Raw genomic sequence first — 21,076 nt, 5'->3', positions numbered from 1 at the left:
AAATGTTTAGGCACCCTGGTCAAAACACACTTCTGCACATTTTAGCACACAGTTGCTGTTTATTTGCCTACAGTTTATATTTTTATCTTATTTTTTATTTTTTAGTGTTATATATGTTGTCTATAAAGTAGCAAGTAACAAACTGTAAACCTTGTTAAGTAATTAACGAGATTAATTACTCACTTGTTAATTCTCTTCTTGTTACTTCTTTTCTGAGAGCCCTGCTCTCCCTTTGCTGCTGTAGCACTGAGAGGTTCCCTGTTGTGGGACTAATAAAGGATTATCTTATCTTAATCTTAATTTAGCATCATGGGAAACATAAAATGTGGACTGTGCAAAAGTTATGGCGCAGTATATATTTTATATTATTTTTTCTCAGAAAAAAAATCTAATTGCGCACAGGCAGTTTATATTTTATTGTTTTCTTTTTTTTGTCTCGGCAAAAATTGAAATTGCACACTAAAATTTGAAAAAAGGCCATATTTAAGTGTGTTTCCTGTAGAGGATGTTAACTTATTATACACATTTAATTTTAAATTTAACCTTAAATTTCTGTTGTTGATTTAAGTAAAATTAAGTTAATAAATCCTCTACAGAGACACACTCCTGCATATTTTAGTGCAAAATTGCTGTTTATTTGCCTATTTTAGCATCTTGGGAAACATAAAATATGGACTGTGCAAAAGTTATGGCTCAGTATATATTTTATATTATTTTTTTTTTCTCAGACAAAAAACCAATTGCACATTAAAAAAGGGAGAAAAATGAAAAAGCAAGCCATATTAGTGTGTTCTCTGTAAAATATGTGGTAACTTATTTTCTTTTAGAAAATCGACCAAATATTCAACCAGGAGTGTTTTTTACAAAGCTTCTCTTGCGACTTTATGTTTATAAACAGAAACAACAGAAATCTCGAACAGCTCTGTTGTCTGAAGTGGCTGCCCGCAGTGTTTGGCTACATGGTGAAGTTTTGTTCATTTTTAGCTCAATGCGCTCTAAGCCACACCAAGAAGTCTGGGCGATATATTTACAGAAAGGATTTGGGTGACTATTGAGTTCCAGTGTTAGCAACATTAGCCTCGTTGGTCCTGCTAAAGTGAAGAAGCCAAACTTGGACACCAAACATGAAAAATAAAGCAAATTACATTTTTCGTCAAACCATTTTTCAGGACAGCGTAATTAGTTCTGTTCAAAAGGAAACTGATCATTCATTTGGATTGTTCCCATAGTTTTTGTGGCACTAGTGTCTCATCAAAGTTCCACCCTCTGTATAGTGAAACTCTTTGTCATAATATTGGCATATTGCCCACCCCATAGAATGAAATGTTTACATATTCTTCACAGGAATAGCTCCACACCTCTGACAGACCCCTCGAAGCGTTGATGTATTATCTCCCATACTGTTAAAACCCCCCCTACACCCTTCTAGGATCCAAGCTTGCCTATGGCACTAGCAGTTTGCCCCTGTAGCCCACTCACACTGGTCCTCACAGTGCAGACCACCTCTCTAAAAGACTGAAGGGCATCATTTCAAAGTGACATTGCGGGAATATTACGGGAAAAGACAAACGATACATGATAAATCAATCTCTGGATTGTTCTTTGCTATCTTTTTCAAAAGAAGCAGTGCTTTTTCTCTAAGGTTTCATTGCACTCATCGTGTCACTTATAGCTTTGTACAGACTCAGATGTTTTACAGCTCTACAGTTTCCACTAGAATGAACACATAGCAGCAACTAGGGATGGAGTCCAACGTTACGACAGCAGCAATCCTGCTAATGCACCTATGGAGAGGTGGGTTGGTTTGTCGTTTTTTAATAAGCATCTCTATGGATAACCTAATCGAATCTCTCGAGAGAACAGGAGCATGTTTTGTCTGTAATCCCGTAAACATAATCATTCAAACGACCCTTTACCGTTTACCCTCTACTGCACACGTTCTCAGGATCCAGGAGGAGTTTATGTGGAAAACAAAAAGAGAAAATAAAAGATGTAATCACTTCTAATGCGGAGCTAAGCATCCTCCACGGCCTCAGCGGGTCCGGACCCGCTCCCGTGTCGCAACACTGAAAACGATGTTTCCCCTTGTGGTATTGAGACCTGTAAGCGTGTGCATGCTATTATGTCAGAGAATTCCCCTGTTTTGATTAGGCAGCAGATCTATAAACATTAACAAGTGGATAATTAAAGTTCTTTACACAAACTTTTACCAACACAACACACGACGGTACTGTTTGGAGGGGAGCGCGGAGTCTACAGCACGTCCTCCGAGCCTTTTTCTTCCGCCGCAGAGGCGCTACGCCCCGTCACTCCCTCTCCTTCCCTTTCTTTCTCATTGTCAGTGCTCTTGACCTCAGCTGGAGGGTCACAGGAGCTGTGACCTCCAACCTCAGTGGTCTCCACGGCTGGCAGAACTTCCTCCAGCCTCTTGCTCTCCGCTGTCTGTTCACTCCTCAACCCCTTTGTCTCCCCAGCTTCCACCTGCGTGCCACCACCGCTTCCTTCCGCCCCTCCGTCATCCTTCGCTTTCTTTCTCTTTCGCTTGGGGCTGTTGGTGCTATCTGCTGCCGGCATGGCCGGAAGTGCCATAATGCTGCCGTGCGGCAGGAACATGTGCGGATACAGCAGTCCGTGGGACATTCCTGGGATCAAGAAGGGGTTGAAGGCCAAATGGCTCCCAGTGCTCGTAATGCTAGCACTGCTGCTAGTGGCCGCAGGGGCGGCGACAGTCGCCGCGTTCCTCTCGTCCTCGCCTTGCGGCCTTTCGTCCGCGCTCCGTCTGTCAGTACTAGACTCGGGGCTGGCCCTCTCGAGGGGGGCCGCTGCGCTGGAGCTGTCTACCGGGCTTGGGGTTAAGGCCACAGGGACGGAGGACGTGGAGGTCACTGTCGCCGTGCTGGAGGAGCTGGCAGCCGCGGACGTGGTGGAGGCTGCCGTGGACGGCGGCTGGTTCATCATCCTGCTCACATGAGCGCTGTACATAGGCGGCTGCACTGCCGGCATGCTGTGGAGCATCATGGGTAGCATGCCCAGACTGTTCTTAGTGTCTTCTCCAGGGACAGCAGCAGCGAAACCATGAGGGAAGCCCATGAGACCGGTTATCGGGATGCCGGGGACATTGCGGAGGTTGGGTAAGCTGACCAGGTCCATGCTACCAATGAGCCCACCGTTCATAAAGAGTGGTCCCATGCCAGCTGGCAGCTCGGGGGCTTTGGGCATCTCGCTGCGGGGTCGCCTGCCTCGCCGACGTGCGCCGGAGTCCCGGTTCACCGGTTCAGTGAGGATACGGGTGAACTTTCCTTCCGGGAGGAAACCCTGGAACGCAGATGACGACACATCTCACAACATAAAGTCACTTTGCAAACACTTACTATACATTATATGTCCAAAAGTTTGTAGACAGCAGTGTTTCTTCTGAAATGAAGGGTATTAATAGTGAGTTTGTGCTGCAGTAACAGCCTCTACTCTTCTGGGAAGGCTTTGCACTAGACCAGAGATCGGCAACATGCAGCTCCAGAGCCACATGCGACTGCTTTACTGCTTTCTTGCAGAATTAGATTTTTTGACAACAATAAAATAACCTTCCTGTGCAGTAAAATAAAGCTCTGCTGAGCGTTTAACACACTTCTAACACAGTTTTAACAATAAATGGTCTTAAACGCTGGAATTAACGTGTAACTTTAACCCTGAAGATCGTCGCACAGACTGCTTGTCACGCAGCAACGCTGACAGCAATCTCGCCTACCTGGTAACTAATGAAAGGGCAGATTTAAGAAGAACATCCACAATTTAAAGACTAATCAACTTATTTGCATTTATAATCACTCCAGCTGGTTTCCTGATGCGTTTAATCTGCATCAAGAAACTGTCAAACACTAAAAAGTCGTGAAACTTAAGTCAGCTTCTCATTCGCCAGCTTCTTGATCGAATTTTCCCGTTCCACCTTAAATGCCAGAATGTAACTGCTGCACCATTTAAGGTGGAACGGGCCAATTCCAACAAGAAGCTGGCGAATGAGAATCTGACTTCGGCCTCGTAAAAAGTCGAATGTTGAGAGATATTTTACAAGAAACTGTTCTACTTTTGCGGAAGAGTTTCCTGCCAGAGAGGCGAGAAAAGCGACGGTAGCTGAGCTAAACCATAAAGCAGAGCAAAGTAAGACTTTTATATCATAGTTTTCAGTCCATACAAGCACATTAAACACATACTGAGACATATTTACAGCCAAGATGGTAAAATGTTACTTCAACAGGGGGACTGATTTTTATTTAAAGGACAAAATCTTAACATTTGGGTTGCCGACCCCTGGACAACATGTTGGAACATTGCTGTGAGGATTTGATTGAGCATTAGTGAGGTCAGGTACTGATGTTGGATGGTCAGTTCTGGATCAATAATTATCCCAAAGGTATTGGATGGAGCTCCATCACTGCAGAGAACACAGTTCCACTGCTCCACAGCCCAATGCTGGGGGGCTTTATACCCCTCTAGCCCATGCTTGGCATTGGGCATGGAGACCTTCATGTGTGGCCGCTTCAGAGCCTCCCATTCTACTGGTCAGTACTTTTCTATGGAGATTATTCAAATTGTGACAGCAGTGGGTGACCTTAAAGTAGTCAAACTCACTCATTAGAAGGACAGTCTGGATACTTTTGGACATTTACTGTATATATAAGTATGTTATATCCTTTGACTGCATAAATAAAAAAAATAAGCATGCTATTAGTTGAGGACTTACTGAATGCTTCACTACGTCTGCCCAGTCAGGAGCTACGGAATATTCAGAGTTTGCATCCAGCCACTGGGAGAGCTCCTTAATTGCTGGGGCCATAGCGCCACCCAGCTAAGACCAGTGGAATTAAAGCATTAAAAGTCAGTATTGTGAGATAATATAACGTAATTTGACAGCAGTAATGGTAAGTTAACGTCTCTTACCCTGCGCCCTGTGCTCCTGTGCACTACAGGCACTCTCTCCTCTCCGGTCAGGGAGTTCACGTCCAACTTGGTGGGGTCTTTACAGCGATGCCTCCTCTGTTTTGGACGTTCAACAAAACCGTGCATTATGCCTGCAGTCTGAGACTGACAGAAGGAGGACAGATGAGACAGGAACGAGAACAAGAACTTCAGTCTTTTAGGTTTATGCTCAGCTGAGTGTAATGTTGATCTTACTGTAATGTTGAACTCTGCATTCAGAAATGTTAGTAATAATGAAACCAATAAGGATCACTGATCATGCAGCGCAGTCGGTGAGTAACACGGTCGTGTTGTTTTGACTCTGCACTCCAGCTGAACTCAAACAGTGATAATAGGGATGTAAAAATGCACCGATGCATCACCATGTTAGACTTTTCTATAAAGTTCATGAAAAGCCTGTAGACTTTTAGCTACATGAGATTAAAGCAGAACTCTAAATATTTTTCAAAATTCTTTCATAATTAAATTGTTAAGATGTAAATAAAATAACTGAGTTGTTCATTTTAGATAAATATACAAGAACTGTTCTCAGTGGTGGTGAATGTAAGAGTTTCACAGAATGAAAACAGTTCTAAAACACCGTCTGATGCCTGAGACACTATTTTACGATAGTTCAGAGACGGTTTTGGCCTGAAACGTTTTTAAAATACATGCTGGCCATTGTGAGACAAAATAGCTCCCAAAGAAAACATATTTTTTCCGATTTTCTAAAAAATGAAGCATAGCCAAACAACAACTTTCTAGGACGACTTCTACAGATTATTGAAAGCAACATTCACAAGTGAGACTCTCAACTATATTAGAACTTTTAGGCTGGCTTTACACGGTGAAACTTTCACGCAACTTTAGTTGCTTGAAACCTAAATGAAACTAAATTACGCTTGTCCTGCAACTTATTTGAAACTCGGTTGTAAGCATCTCAACTTCATGAACTTCAGGAAACACCAAGACCACCAAAAACATCATCACGTGATCACGCTGACTGACATACTTTAAAAAGGACAGAATAACAGACAAGAAAAATAAAACAGCTAAAATAAGGTGATTTAATAATAATAACTGGTTTCTAGGCACTAAACATTTCACACCACTCAACACCTTTAGAAAACCCACTGATGCTGTTTGACTGACCAGTGGAAAAGCAGGAAGCTCCATGCTGTAGCTGGGGTTCTGTCTGAGCCACTCCATCAGACTTTTACTGGCTGCCTCTCTGTCCACACTTGTGGTCAGTGGCTCTGTGGGAGGAGGAGCTGAAGGGGTAGCTGTGGCGCGTTCTGGCTGAGAGGAGGTGGAGGACACGATGGCATGGTTCATCCCCTCTGGTCGTCCCTGCAAATTACATAAAAACATTGAAAATGTGGTTGGTTCGTCTTAAGTCTTGACACTCGAGTCTTGATCGTCTAGTCATTGTATTCTTAAGCAAACTTAATGCATTTTCAACACTGAACACCGAAAATGATGGTAACAGTGATGCAGCATATTTAACGAGAGCATGTTAGTAATGTATCGTCACTGTTCGAATTAAAAAACAAAACGTATTTCCATTTTTGTCGATTTTTATTTTTCTAAGTCATTTGAACGCAGCAGCTGTCCTTTACATTATGTGAGAATTTAAAGATAAATGGACCAATATAGATACATATAGATGCTCCAAAAGTACTTGGGATAAAACATCTTCACATTAACTTACATTAAAAGTTAATAAAGTTTTTGTCTTCCTTTATAAGGTTACTACTTTTTTCCTTTCAACAGCAACAATACACCAATCAGACATAACATTCTGACCACCTCCTTGTTTCTACGCTCACTGTCCATTTTATCAGCTCCACTTACTATATAGGTGCACTTTGTAGTTCTACAGTTACAGACTGTAGTCCATCCGTTTCTCTGATACTTTGTTAGCCCCCTTTTACCCTGTTCTTCAGTGGTCAGGACCCCCATGGACCCTCACAGAGCAGGTACTATTTGGGTGGTGGGTCATTCTCAGCACTGCAGTAACACTGACGTGGTGGTGGTGTGTTAGTGTGTGTTGTGCTGGTCTGAGTGGATCAGACACAGCAGTGCTGCTGGAGTTTTTAAACACCTCAGTGTCACTGCTGGACTGAGAATAGTCCACCAATCAAAAATATCCAGCAAACGGCGTCCTGTGACCACTGATGAAGGACTAGAGGATGACCAACATAAACTGTGCAGCAGCAGATGAGCTATCGTCTCTGACTTTACATCTACAAGGTGGACCGACAAGGCAGGAGTATCTAATAGAGTGGACAGTGAGTGGACTCCAGCAGCACTGCTGTGTCTGATCCACTCGTACCAGCACAACACACACTAACACACCAGTAGTTTTTGTAGACTATTTAAAAAAGTTAAAATAGTTGTTTGTCTTACTGTGACTTGAAGACTGGTATGTAAATGAGCTCTGTTCTGATTGGCTGCCCTGTATTGTGCCCTCAGTCAAAAAGCAGCCCATTCTAAAGCACTTCTTAAACTGCTGTAGGCTGAATAGGCCGATATATGCAGCCGAGCTGGTTCTGGTGACATCACAGAAACAGTGGGTTCAAAACAAGCAGATTTTGCAGCGTAGTTTCCATATATGGACTGTAAGGACTGGTAATGAATGGTGTGTATTAAAACTCCTTTAATTAAAAAAGGAAAACATTAAATTCAGTTTTCCATGATATGGGCAGAAGTTGAACTTATTTTTGGACAGCTGATTATTTTATTATAGTACATTATTTTATACTGACTGCTATTTATTGCCACTACTAATGATGGATGAGCTGCTTCAGGTGAGTTTCGGACTTAAAACGTGATGCGTGTCGAGTCGGACTTGGACAGAAAACTCTCCGGCTCTACACCTCGGGTCCCTTACCTGTTGCTCAGGTAAATGGATGCCTTGTCCCTTCAGGAATCCCAGGTCAGAGTCTTCCACGTTTCTTCTCCGGCCTCTCCTTCTCCTCATTATCGAGTCATCACGACGAAGGCTACCGTTAACAATCTGCCCTGTAACAGGGTGTATAAGGCCTGCTTGCAGAATGCCAGCCATGTCCAGTCCCATCGAGCTCAGGCCGGGAATCTTATGAGGTGCTGACTGGACAGTATGGGTCATGTGACTCATTGGGCCAGTCTCCCCAGCAACTGCAAGCTCTGTTGGCTTGGACAGGTCCATGGCCGCTTCTTGCCATCCGTTGAGGAGGAGAGCGCCTCCACGGTGAGAGACGCCAACTTGGATTTTTTCTCCAAGATGGCTCGATTTGGCGAGAACCTCCGCCTCGAACTCGAAGCCTCGCCTGGGACGCTTGAGTTCAGGAAGGAACGTAGGGGTCACCAAGCGCTCCTGTCAGGAAAAGAGAGACAGATTAAAGGGAAGGTTAAATATCAAAGGGTGGAACTCTGGATTAGCTGAAGAAGCAGCATCTAAAATGATGTTACGGTTATAAAGAACATAAACAGGATGATCTTCCTAAAACTACACTATGTGTCCAAAGAGATCCACACAGCCCTTCTAATGAGCGAATTAAGACTTTAAGGTGCTCCCAGATGTTCAGTACCGAAAGGTCACCTAGTCTTGCAGGGCGAAATGTGATCCTGCAACCAGAATACATAATAATAATAGACCACTGTAGTCGTGCCGTCATTCTGTAGTTGGCTCCATGCTCTTATGCCCATATTAGGAACTCTGGGTCTAAGCTTTGTTTCTCTATGGCCAGAATGAATAGGGTTTTCGAAAAATCGCACAAAAAACTGCTAAAGAAGAAGCTAAATTCAGCCTCGTAGTTTAACACAAGTAGTATTTTTATTAAGGAGTTTTAGCCTTTATCAAAATATCCCAGCCAGAGGTTTTATTTACGGGTATACTTGTAAATATGCGCTACGATAGACGATTTTGATAAGGTAGCACAGCTGGTCAGAGCACCGCCACAGCCCACCTTAGTTTCGTGTAGCTTAGTAACATCAAATTGATGCGCAGTAGCTTTAGCTCGCATGTAGCAATATTAGTATTATAGCTCTTTAACGACCTCGTAATTCAGAGGATCCAGTGATGTTCGGGAGAAGAATGTTCACAGGACAGAACGTATCGGGTTCTGAACATTTTTATTTAACACAGGGGGCGACAGAGGCGATTTTTCGAAAACCCTATTCATTCTGGCCATAGAGAAATGGAGCTCAGACCCGGAGTTCCTAATATGGGCATAATGGGGACTACAGAATGACGCAGGACTACAGTGGTCCATGTCCACAACTTGTTAAATGTTTGGGGCTGGACTGTGGCAAAATCTGCCCAAACAAGGGTAAGCCCCCTCTAGTCAAGTCAAGTCAAATTTATTTGTATAGCGTTTTTTACAACGGATGTTGTCACAAAGCAGCTTCACAGAAATCCGTTTAGAACAAAGTTTTAACATGAAATGTAAATCCTCCAGGTGAGCAAGCCAGGAAAAACTCCCTCAGAGCTGAGGAAGAAACCTTGGGAGGAACCAAGGCTCACATGGGGGGACACATCCTCCTCTGGTCAAACCACCTACAAAATTATTATACTACTGATATTAATAGTAGTAGTAGTCCATGATGTTCTGGAATATAATCAATAACACAAGCAAAACAAGTTAGCGAGTAAAACGCTATTGTTAGTTAACGTTCAGTCTTTAACGCGAATGTTCCAGAAACACAGCTCAATGTCGTTATGTCAGGGTTGTGCTCAGTGCATAAAACTGATTATATAAAGCCACTTCAAATAGTTTTAGATATCGCATTTTTAAGCTAAAGCTACATTCAGGTTTAAGAGTCAGTGTTAATTTTTTCTGAATCTTCATGCTTAAATTGAAGTTTTCAGCCATGCTAACTTATGTTACCTTCAGAACCCGTTGGACTGGTTTAGAGATTTTCCCACTCCCTGAGTCTCGCCCCCCCACATTTAGCCCAACATTTTTCATGGCTGTTCCCAGATGGCGAGCCTAAAAGTTACCAAATGTGAGCTAGAGGGGTATAAAGCCCCCCCAGCATTGGGCTGTGGAGCAGTGGAACTGTGTTCTCTGGAGTGATGGAGCTCCATCCAATACCTTTGGGATGATTACTGATCCAGAACTGACCATCCTACATCAGCACCTGACCTAAGTAATGCTCTTGGAAATGCTGAATACAATTAAATCCTCACAGCAATGTTCCAACATCTAGTGTAAAGCCTTCCCAGAGGAGTAGAGGCTGTTACTGCAGCAAAAGTGGACAAACTCACTATTAATACCCTTCATTTCGGAACAAACACTGCTGTCTACAAACTTATCCGTCATAACTTTGGGTGCAGCTCCGCCCTCATTCTAAAAGTGCAAAGCAGAGATCTGTTACCTTCTGTATTCGGGGGACTGAGTGTGGGATGTTGAAGTTAAGGCTCTGAGGTAGAGGCATTCTGGCAGGCAGAAACCCTGCTCTCTGCTGGGCACTGTTGGCCGTGCAGGTGTTGGCCACTGAGCTGGTAGACTCGTACTGCTGACTCGAGGAAGGCCATTTCCCCTTTAAGATGGCATGGCATATACTGTCGATGCGGTTGATGATCACTCTGTCCTGTGTAGAGTGAAGAAATTGCATAAAAATAAAGTTAGGACAACTTAAGGCAACACTTACACAGCAGCTAAAATCGGATTTTCTCACCAAGTCTGATTTTTTTGTTTGGCTGTTTACATTATCTTTTAAATGTGATCTGTATGCGACATCAGCTCCTAAACTGACCCGCACGCGCAAAAGATCAGAGAGTCACGCTGCTTCACGGCTCATCCAGAGGTCAAACAATCACGACTGCCAACGAACGCCAGTCGCTCCCGGAGGATCAGCTTCATCTTCACCAGCATCTCAGGAGCCATCATGAAGCTTCACTGACTGACAGCTGGGCTCATCACCCAGAATGTGTTCGAGCCGTAAAAAGGGCGCGGTCACTTCTTTGGCTCATGTCCTCAGTATTCTTAAACTGTTCTTTGACGCTGCAGCCTCGGCCTCCTATGGCGGCGTTCGGCCGTTTTGTTCGAAATCTCTTTGAATGCGGAGCGGCTGCGATACGTGCCTTCTAATTTTTGGTACAGAAACTTCACCCCAAATGTTTATGAGTCTCAGCAGCGCAAAACTCTGACAAATGTCGAGTTGGATTGACGTAAAAGCTGCATGAATTCCGGTCTGGATGTTCAGAGTCGCACAGCTACGTATCAGATACATATCGGATTTCAGTACCACATATGAAAGCGTCTCAAATCTGAATCGGACACATTTGTGTCACATATGAAGAAAAATATCAGATTTGGGCCACTTTTACCTGCTGTGTGAACAAAGCCGTGAGCGGTACGTGTCATGAGAAGTGAAGATAATTCTCAAACACAGAACATGCACCATACCTTAGGCCATTCAGAGAAGGAGTACAGAGCTTTCTCCTGCAGGAGCTGAGCGATGGTTGGCTCTCTTACATCATGGAGATTGTCTGCCACCTCACATCCTGGTGGAGCAAACCGCGGCGCATCAACAAAACCATCTCCCAGCAGAGCTGAACACACACACAGTTCAACATACAAGGAACAATCAGCTATACAGGAGCTAATATTTCATATTTGCTATTGTGACTTATTTTTAGTGATACTGCAACATGACCAGATGGGTTACATTCCCAAAACATGTGGATCTTTCTACTTAACTGGCTCCAAGTCAGAGCACAAAACACATTTGGGACTTTTAACTGATCTTAGACTTTAGACTAAAATCCTTTTGCTTTGAGCGACTTTATATCTTACTTATGATTATTTTATTAAAACACGATAGAACATTCCACTTTGTCACTAATAAGACCATCATAACACGATCCTAACCCAAATATATATATACACACACACATACTTATATAAACGTTATATAACCCCATTTCTAAATAAGTTGGGACGCTGTGCAGAATGTAAATAAAAAATAGAATGCAATGATCTGCAAATCATGTAAACCATATTTTTAAAGGAAAATACTACAAAGACAACATATCAAATGTTGAAACTGAGAAATTTTATTGCTTTTTGAAAAATATATGCCCATTTTGTATTTGATGCCAACAACACATTCCAATAAAGTTTGGACGGGGGCCTGTTTACCACTGTGTTTCATCACCTCTTCTTTAACAGCACTCTGTAAGTGTTTGGGAACTGAGGAGACTCTGCTGTAGTTTAGAAAGTGAAATGTTTTCCTGTTCTTGTTTGATACAGGATTTCAGCTGCTCATCAGTTCAGGGTCTCCTGAGGACACAGGTGATTTTCAAAAAGAATTTCAAATGTTGATTCGTCAGATCACAGGACACTTTTCCACTTCGCCTCAATCCATTTTAAATGAGCTCGTGCCCAGAGAAGGTGGCAGCGTTTCTGGATCCAGTTCATATATGGTTTCTTCTTTGCGTTTTAGTTTTAACTTGCATTTGTGGATGCAGTGATGAACTGTTTTCACAGACAGTGTTTTTCAGAAGTGTTTCTGAGCCCATGCAGTGATTTCCTCTACAGAATCATGTCTTTTTTTTAATGCAGTGCTGGCTGAGTGCCCAAAGATCACGGCCAGCAAATACTGGTTTTTGGCCTTGTCCCTTACATACAGAGATTTCTCCAGATTCTCTGAATCTTTTAATGATATTTTGTACCGTAGATTATGAAAAACAAAAGTTCTTTGCTATTTGATGTTGAGAAACGTTATTCTTGAATTGTTGCTCTATTTGATGGTGCAGTCTTTCACAGAGTGGTGACCCCCTCCTCATCTTTACTTCTGAAAGACTCCGCCTCTCTGAGATGCTCTTTCATACCCAATCATGTTACTGACCTGTTGCCAATTAACCACCAGGTGTTTTTTAGCATTACATAACTTTATTAGCCTTTTTTGCCCCCGTCCCAACTTTTTTGGAACATGTTGTTGGCATCAAATCCAAAATTAGCATATATTTTTCAAAAAACAATAATATTTCTTAGTTTCAAGTTGTTGTCTTTGTTCTATTTTCAATGAAATATAGGGTTTAAATGATCTGCACCTTCATTGCATTTTGTTTTTATTTACATTTTGCAGTGTCCCAACTTTTTTGGAAATGGGGTTTCCAAAAATTAATATAAATTAATATAATTTATATATTTTATAATGATGCAAGTTTGTGTAATCATAACAACCATACCATTTGATGCATCTTTACAAGCTAATACTGTAGGGTGGAGCAGTTTTTGCACTGTAAAATTTTCCATTTAGCCGACTGGTTAAGAAACTCGCTCTTCACAAGGAACAGCACAGATAAAGCCCAGCGCAGAGAATCACTCGTCAGGCTTCTAACGCTTCGTTCCTCCAATCTAATTATGTTACTCTGGCACCGCAAACATGAGGTGATCAACAACTTTCTACAAAACAAAACAAGTTTCACAAAATGGCACCTGGACTTTTTGCTTCTTCTTCCTTTATCTCATCCTTCACTTCCAGAGCAGCAGTCTGGTCCAGGTGAGGGGTCAATGTAGTGCTGTCAGGCTCAGGCTTGACCTCGGCAACTCCTGGACCCAGGAGGAACTCCTGTTTTATGTGAGTGACCACCTCAGCATCTGGGAATGTGTGGCTGTCTGGTGCTGTGCTGGAAAGAGTGGGAGATAAAGGAAACGATGGCGGCAAAGGCTCCTCTGCTGACAGAGTGGTGTCATCTGGCGTACTGTCCACCATTGGTTCTAGGGGTTCTTTCCCAGGCTCTTCAGAGGAATCTTTCTCCATGTGTTCCTCACTGGGGTCTTGGGGAGAAGACCCATCAAATGATTCCCCTAGGGCCTCTTTGCAGGGCATACTGTACGGTTCTTCTAAGGACACTTTACCTGACTCCATTAGGAGTTTCTCACAAGGTTCTACCAAGGACACTTCACAAGGATCCTTCAACTGCTCCTCACTTGAATCCTCAAATGGTACCTTGCACTCTGATTTTAGGGGCTCCACTGAAGGTTCTGCAGAAGACAAGTCTTCCTTTGTCAAAGGACTATCACTAGCTTGGGATGGATCCTCTTTCTCAAACTGATATTCCACATGTTCTACTCCACCTTCTGGACTGGGGTCACTGTGCGTGATGTCAGAATCATTCAGCTTCTCTTCTAGCTCCTCGCTCATCGGCTCCGCTTGGTCCATGCTCACATCTGAAAGCGCAAGAGGTTGTGGGGGAACATATTCCGGAGGACTTGCAGATAAATCCGGTTGTTCCACGGACGTCTCTCCAATCTCCTTAAACAACATAAAGCTTGGCGCTAGCGGTTCTACCGGGTTGCTTTGCGAGTCCGAACTGGGCATGCTCAAGCAGTCTGTGAGAGGATCGTCCCGTTCCTGTCCATCTTCATTTTGTGAAGGGTCCAGGAATCCTGTTTCCAATGCAGGCGCGCCCAAGATGGGATCAGCCTCATTGAAAATATCAGATGGTTCAGCATGGTCTGAGCTCTCCCACGGTGTCTGTAGATCATTCAACTCCACCGAGGGAGCCATTAAGCCTGTCTCCTCCGAGGAACCCTGCTCTCCAACCAAAACGTCACTACGAAGCTTTCCAGCGATGGAGTCAGCCATGTCTCCTTGCGCCCCGCTTAGCTCTCCTTGTACACCGTATGAATTTAGCATACTCTGCCCGGCAGAAGCTGAATTAAATGGGAATCCGTTGAAGGCCTCTTTGCCAGATTTGCTGTGGAGCGAGTCTGAGGCCAAGCCTTCATGCTGTAAGGACCCAAGTTCCAACGAGTCGTCCAATGGCGGGCAATCCAAGAAGCCTTCCCTGGTGCTTCCAGGCTCTGATGCTGCCGCGGCTTCAGAGGGTCCATGAGCATGCATGTGGTGCTGTGCTTGTGAGGGGTGCAAAGTTGGAGGATGGTATTCCGGAGGCTGAGGGGAATGGCAGTGTCCCAAATTGGTGTCGTACAGGCAGCAGTGCTGATGTGGAAGGCCTGATACCGGGTACCCATAGTTTTCTTTGTGGACATAATTGCGATGAGCGTCCAGGAACGACAGCTGCGTATCATTGAGAATGTAGAAGTCAGTGCGGCTGAGGCCATGCTTGGCCACTCCGATGAGAAGGTCCCGGTCATGTTTGCCACACTCCCACCAAACAGGCAGGTAAAGGCTAGGACGGCAAAGCTTCAGACGCTCCCCCAGAAGGGGGTGACGCAAGACCTGCTCACGGACCTTCCGCAGGAGCTCAATGCGGTACAAAGTGCGAGCAGCTCGTTCTTCAGTAACGGGTTCCACAAATATAGTGGGGTCAACAGGGCCTACATGGGAGAAGGAAAGAGAGTTTAAAACATCCTAACAAGTGCAAAAATCCAGTTATTCATCAATTCACCCATCTGTCTCTACCTTCATCCTTCCTTGGCGGCAGTCTGCAGGCCGTACGGCACATAGAGACGAAGCTCCAGAAATATCTCTCCAAGCTTTCGTCTGTTTTTCTCTCCAAACGTGCAAAGACACGGAACTGGCTCCAGTCGAAGACCTTCTTGTCCGGGTCGTACACCACCCCGAAGGAGGAAACGGTACGGTAGAAGTCAGCTTGCTCACGCCGTGTCCACCTAAAATGCCAATAAATTATGAACTTGCAGAAGCATCAGTCTGTCAGTCAGCCTCAGTATCCAGCAAGACCTCATCAAAAAACTAGAAATAATACAGGAGTCTACTGATTAAGTCATGGTCAATGCGGCTGCTACAGAAATAATGAGCTGAGTTCCTTTGTTCCCATGTAATTTTCATTCATTCGATTGAGAAGTTATTAGGGCTGGCCTGAAGACTTCAAGTCTGAAATTCAAATACAACTAGATCGATCATTCGATAGATAGATAGACAGATAGATAGATGGATAGATAGATAGATAGATAGATAGATAGATAGATAGACAAACAACTAAACAGATAGATAGAAAAACTGAGAGATGGGTAGACAGATAGACAGACAGGCAGGCAGACAAACAGACAGATGGATACAGAGACAGATAGATAGACAAACAGACAGACACGATAGATAGATATATAGATACATAGATAGATAGACAGATAGATAGAACTTTATTGATCCCGAAAGAAAATTGCAGATATAGAACCAGATACAGAACTATACAGAACCATACTATATAGAGTCTATATGGAATCTTTTTGAAAATGGTTCTATATAGCACCCAAAAGGGTTCTATTGTTACGATGTCAAGCTTGTAACAATAGAAGAACCTTTTTCTGTGCTATATAGAACCCTTTTCAGAAAGATTTTATATAGAACCATTTACAGCACATTCTCCATCAATCTGAAGAAAGCTTTCATGATGCAAAGAACTCCTCAATCATGCAAAAGGTTATTTGAGTGTTTATGGTTCTATGTAGATCTATTTTCTGTACTAAAGAACCCTTGAATAGTCATAATTTTTAAGAGTGTACAAGCTTTTACATTAAAAAGCCAAATTATGCTTTTATTTATGTTTTAGTGACTCCATTATTTTAAATACTGGGCATCAAACAACTTTTATGATTTAAAAAAAAATGTCACATATACTATTTTTCATTGCGAGGGCTCAAATAATCAAAGCCTTTAAAGGCAGTTTGGGCCCTAGCAGTTCTCCATCAATACAAAATTATGAGAAATTCTTTATAAGCTGGTCAGTTTATAACTTACGACACTTCGTCATTTCAGTATTTTGATTTTATGGTTAATTTTTTTTTGAAATACAGTTCTGGAAACTTTATTTGTTTGAAATTAGTGGCTCTTTCAGGCACTTTCAGACATCACTCACCTCCTCTGCCACTCCAGAAAGAGCGGATCAGGATCAGTCGTGCAGCGCCGTATCTCCTCGCCCAGTTGCCAGGCAACAGGCCCAATCCCCTCGTGCATGAGGAACTCGTGACGGAGCGGCTCGCGGCGCGTGTAGCGCTGATAGGCGGTGATAAGTCGCCGTAATCTGGCCGTGAGGGCGGAGCCCGCCGGCCATAAAGCGCGTCCCTGCTCCACCACCTCCTGAGTCTGTCCATCTGGAAGAGAGTCTATAAACCCAAAAATAAACGGACGCCCTGCTTCTGCAGCCACAGCAGATACATCTGAATGTCAGAGCATAACAAAATGTCACAATGGACTAGATACTAACAGTGGGGTCCAAAAGTCTGACAGCACTAGTGAAAAAGATTTTTTTTGCATTCCTTTCTAATTTAATACATTTTGCCTTACAAATTATATTGTCAACACGACAATGTGAGTGAAATTTTAACATTAATTTCAGAGATTTTTAGTATTTGTCTCCCTGCTGCTTCAAGGACAAAGTGCACTTGAGCTGCACTGCAAAAAACAGTGCCTTCTCAAGTGAAATGATCTTAAATCTACTCGATTTATCTAATATTTCTTTGAGCGTACAATTCAAAGACATTCCTCAGCTTGAATGATAAACCTGCCTATTCGAATAGGAACTGTTGTTTATTGGAAATAAAAATTAAATGAACCTTTCCTTAACTGATAACATCAGTCAAAAATTGCTTAATCAGCATTTAAGTTTACTTACATTCCACTTAAAATATACCTCAAATCTTTCTGAGATTCAGGGAAAAAGCCCTACCTCCCACAGCATTGTCATGTTTCTGTGTTTCCTCTGCGTAAGGGCTTCCCTCCTCCTTGGAAGGAAACATGTTTAAAATTACTTTTAATATTAATATAAATTTTTAAGACAGGCTTTTCCCCAAAACTCTCATTCATGACTCACCTTTCTCTCCTCTTTCTCTTCTTTGTCCTCTATGTCATCTGGCTTTGCATCCACATCTTCTTTTATATCATCACTCTTACTCACACTGAAAAAGAGTGCATCGGTATAAGCACACGGCCTCTATAAGGTCATTATAATTACACCAAAATACATACAATATCTGTCCAAAAGTATTCAGACAGCCTTCTAATAAGTGAATTTTGCCACTTTAAGGTCACTTTTTTATGCAGCTTATACAATTGCCCTAGAAAAGTGTGGCCAATAGAACAGGACACTCTGGAGCAGCCTAAGGTCGCCATGCCAAATGCCAAACGTGGGCTAAAGGGGTATAAAGCCCCCCAGCATTGGGCTGTGGAGCAGTGGAACTGTGTTCTCTGGACTGATGGAGCTCCATCCAATACCTTTGGGATGATTATTGATCCAGAACTGATCATCCAACATCAGTACCTGACCTCACTAATGCTCAATCAAATCCTCACAGCAATGTTCCAACATCTAGAAGCCTTTCCAGAAGAGTAGAGGCTGTTACTGCAGCAAAGGTCTTAGATGGAACACTGCTGTCTACAAACTTTTGGACATATTGTGTATTTTTAAACAGTTTGGTTGATGTACACTCTTAAAAATGATGATTCATCAAGGGTTCTTTGGTAAAGAAAATGGTTCTATATAGAACCATGAACACGCAAAGAACCTTCGTATGATCAAAGGGTTCTTTGCATTGTGAAAGAATTCTTCAGACTGATGGAGAATGTGCTATAGATGGTTCCATACAGAGCCTTTTTCAAAAGGGTTCTATATAGCACCAAAAAGGGTTCTTCTGTTGTTACAATGTCAAGCCTGTAACAATAGAAGTACCCTTTTTCAAAAAGGTTCTATACAGAACCATATAAAACACACTCTCCATCAATCTAAAGAACCAATTTACCATGCAAAGAAGCCTTTAATCATACGAAGGTTCTTTGAGTGTTCATGGTTCTATATGGAACCATTTTCTTTACTAAAGAACCCTTGAAGAACCATCTTTTTTAAATGTGTAGGATGTGATATAGCGATATTCATTGCTATTCATTTGCCTTACGCAGCTCAGCTGATCTGACCTCTAGTGTGGCCTTTTACCTGTCAGGTGCATCAGTCACCCCCTCAGCCCCAGCCTGCTCTGCTGTAAGTGCTGTGACGTCTGGCATGCCCACTCGCTCCAGGAAACAGAGCTGAGGGTCTGCACGCATAGCGTTGTACCGCTCATACCCTACAGACATACGTTAACATCAAGAAATCATCAATGAATGATCAACGTGAAAGAAAAATCAGCAGCAGTTAATCCTGTAATCCTGTTTTACCGTGTTTGTGAACTCCGATGAGCAGAGATTTATCTGCGTCTGCATCCCACCAACTAGTGGGGATTTCAATGTAGTCAATATCCGGCAGGGCCACCTCCAGTTTACTGCCGAAAAAACACACATTATCACCACACTGCAAAAAACAATCATCTTAAATGTAGGATAAATATCTAATGTTTCCCATTTTGGGATTGTTGTAATCTTATTATAAAATTATTTCTATATTTTCTATATTTTTAAGTACTTTCCCACTGTACTGAGAAATTTTGCTAATTTTAAGAAATACCTAAAAAATAGCAAAATTATCTGCCAATATAGTGAGGTAACTTCACTTAAAACCACTTAAAATATAAAAATATCTAGAAAAAATCTTATAATAAGCTTACAAGAATCTCAAAAAGAGAAATATTAGATATTTGGACTATATTTAAGATGATTTCTCTTATTAAGATATTTTTTGCAGTGCATGTATTATTCAGGTGCTCAAAAGGACAGAGCTGGGTCCAGATCGCTCCCAATACAATAGCATATTTTATACGTTAAGTTTATCTCACATGTAACTGTAAATATCACTGGTCAAAAAGAATGAAACTGGATTATGGAACAACTGATATCAGTTGGTTGCACTATTCCTCTCTAATATCTCTCAATAAACTGTGCCTCTCTTTTTTTTTTTCTCTTCTCTCTCTCTCTCTCTCTCTCTCGCTCTCTCTCTCGCTCTCCCTTTATTTGAGCCCCTGAGCGACGTTTGCCTGAGTCGCCACATGGGAGCCCCCAGAGCTGCTAGAGTCACTCTCAGTGTTTCTTCCTCTTGCTCTTAGGGAGTTTTTCCTTGCCACTGTCGCCATTGGCGACGCTCATGGGGGCTCGGACCTGGATTTTTCTGTAAAGCTGCTTTGTGACAACACCTGTTGTAAAAGCTCTATATAAATAAACTTTGACTTGACTTATGGAACAGAGAGGAACGCCGGAAAGCTGGGAAATGGCACAGGATTATGTCTTTAGGGCTCCTCATACGAGCTCCGATTGAGCAGCCGGATCTGACATGTCAGAAATTTTGGCCGCTTGTTTCCCAGTCTGAGCAGCCTCACAAACCGATTTCTCACAGTCGCACCCAAAACCACACGCAGTCACAGCCACTGCTCCTACATGGAGGCAAAAAAAGTCCACATTTGCGGCTCCAGCGTCCGTGTATGACGACTTTGCTCCGTTTGACCGAGTTGAATTGCGAGGTATAAATAAATACAGTGGTTTTTTGTCTTCATAGAGCTGCATGTCTGTAGACCGCCTGGTCTTCAGCTTCAGTGCACAGTGTGGCACAAGTTAGCTAAGCTGCTGCAGCGGTTTGTCACTGGCTGTAGCCCCCTGCTTCCTATGTAGTGCAAGTTCTGGCTTCTACACCAAAATAGTGCCCTGTTTGTCCTGTATGGAACTGTGCACACACGGCTGAATCTCAGAAGGCTGTTTGTTAGATATGTGATGCACTTTATGGTGCAGGAGCCACTATTTTAACATGTGGTGCACTCTGTAGGGAGCAGGGGGCCGTCTGAGATTCAGCCAGCGTGTTGATCAGGACATCGGAGGCGCGGCAGGTTGTTTTGAATGAAACAGCTGTATTGTAGACAGAGCGTCTGTAGGGGCTGCGTTTCACATGCAGTGTGAGCTCCGTGTCGCGTCATGTCAGTCGGACCGAGTGTTTTCGTACAGTGAGAGTGTATAAATCACAGGCTTTGGCTGAACACGAGGGGCCATTCAAACGTACAGTGTGAGTCACCAAAGAACAAGGTTTCTAAAATCACAGTGTCTGCCTGGCTTAAAGTGGCCAAACTGGCTGGTTATCTTGCTTCTTGTCAATTCTTACTTAGTAGCTAACACCGGTGGTACTGTTGAAATGGTACACCACAGTGTTGCCTACAGATACACGGAATTATATGAAGAGTTGAGCAAAGCTAGTTTTTCCTGAGAGTGAAAATATAACGCTGCTGTCGGAAGAAAACCTTTTACATTTTTCAGTTTTTGACATGATTTGAAAATGCCTGTTACCCTTTACACT

General features: G+C 42.9%; 1 protein-coding gene across 1 annotated transcript in view; it reads right to left on the bottom strand.

Moving 5' to 3' along the window:
* Nucleotides 1–760: 760 nt before the first annotated feature.
* Nucleotides 761–21,076, bottom strand: part of chd6 (chromodomain helicase DNA binding protein 6) — a 101,171-nt gene continuing 80,855 nt past the window's right edge. Inside the window, exons 25-38 of the mRNA XM_036571587.1 lie at nucleotides 19,024–19,127; nucleotides 18,803–18,932; nucleotides 17,687–17,771; nucleotides 17,543–17,597; nucleotides 16,733–16,979; nucleotides 15,319–15,527; nucleotides 13,386–15,233; nucleotides 11,349–11,494; nucleotides 10,315–10,530; nucleotides 7,847–8,311; nucleotides 6,106–6,303; nucleotides 4,936–5,079; nucleotides 4,739–4,843; nucleotides 761–3,315 (exon numbers count right to left, since the gene is read on the bottom strand). Coding sequence (XP_036427480.1) covers nucleotides 2,254–3,315; nucleotides 4,739–4,843; nucleotides 4,936–5,079; nucleotides 6,106–6,303; nucleotides 7,847–8,311; nucleotides 10,315–10,530; nucleotides 11,349–11,494; nucleotides 13,386–15,233; nucleotides 15,319–15,527; nucleotides 16,733–16,979; nucleotides 17,543–17,597; nucleotides 17,687–17,771; nucleotides 18,803–18,932; nucleotides 19,024–19,127 — 5,014 coding nt within the window. The 3' untranslated portion in view covers nucleotides 761–2,253. The remainder of the gene's footprint in view (nucleotides 3,316–4,738; nucleotides 4,844–4,935; nucleotides 5,080–6,105; nucleotides 6,304–7,846; nucleotides 8,312–10,314; nucleotides 10,531–11,348; nucleotides 11,495–13,385; nucleotides 15,234–15,318; nucleotides 15,528–16,732; nucleotides 16,980–17,542; nucleotides 17,598–17,686; nucleotides 17,772–18,802; nucleotides 18,933–19,023; nucleotides 19,128–21,076) is intronic.

Source organism: Colossoma macropomum, unplaced genomic scaffold (assembly GCF_904425465.1).
Source record: "Colossoma macropomum unplaced genomic scaffold, Colossoma_macropomum, whole genome shotgun sequence".
NCBI classification, from domain to species: Eukaryota; Metazoa; Chordata; class Actinopteri; order Characiformes; family Serrasalmidae; genus Colossoma; species Colossoma macropomum.
Note: the sequence above shows the minus strand (reverse complement) of the source record. Positions and strands in the feature narration are given on the sequence as shown.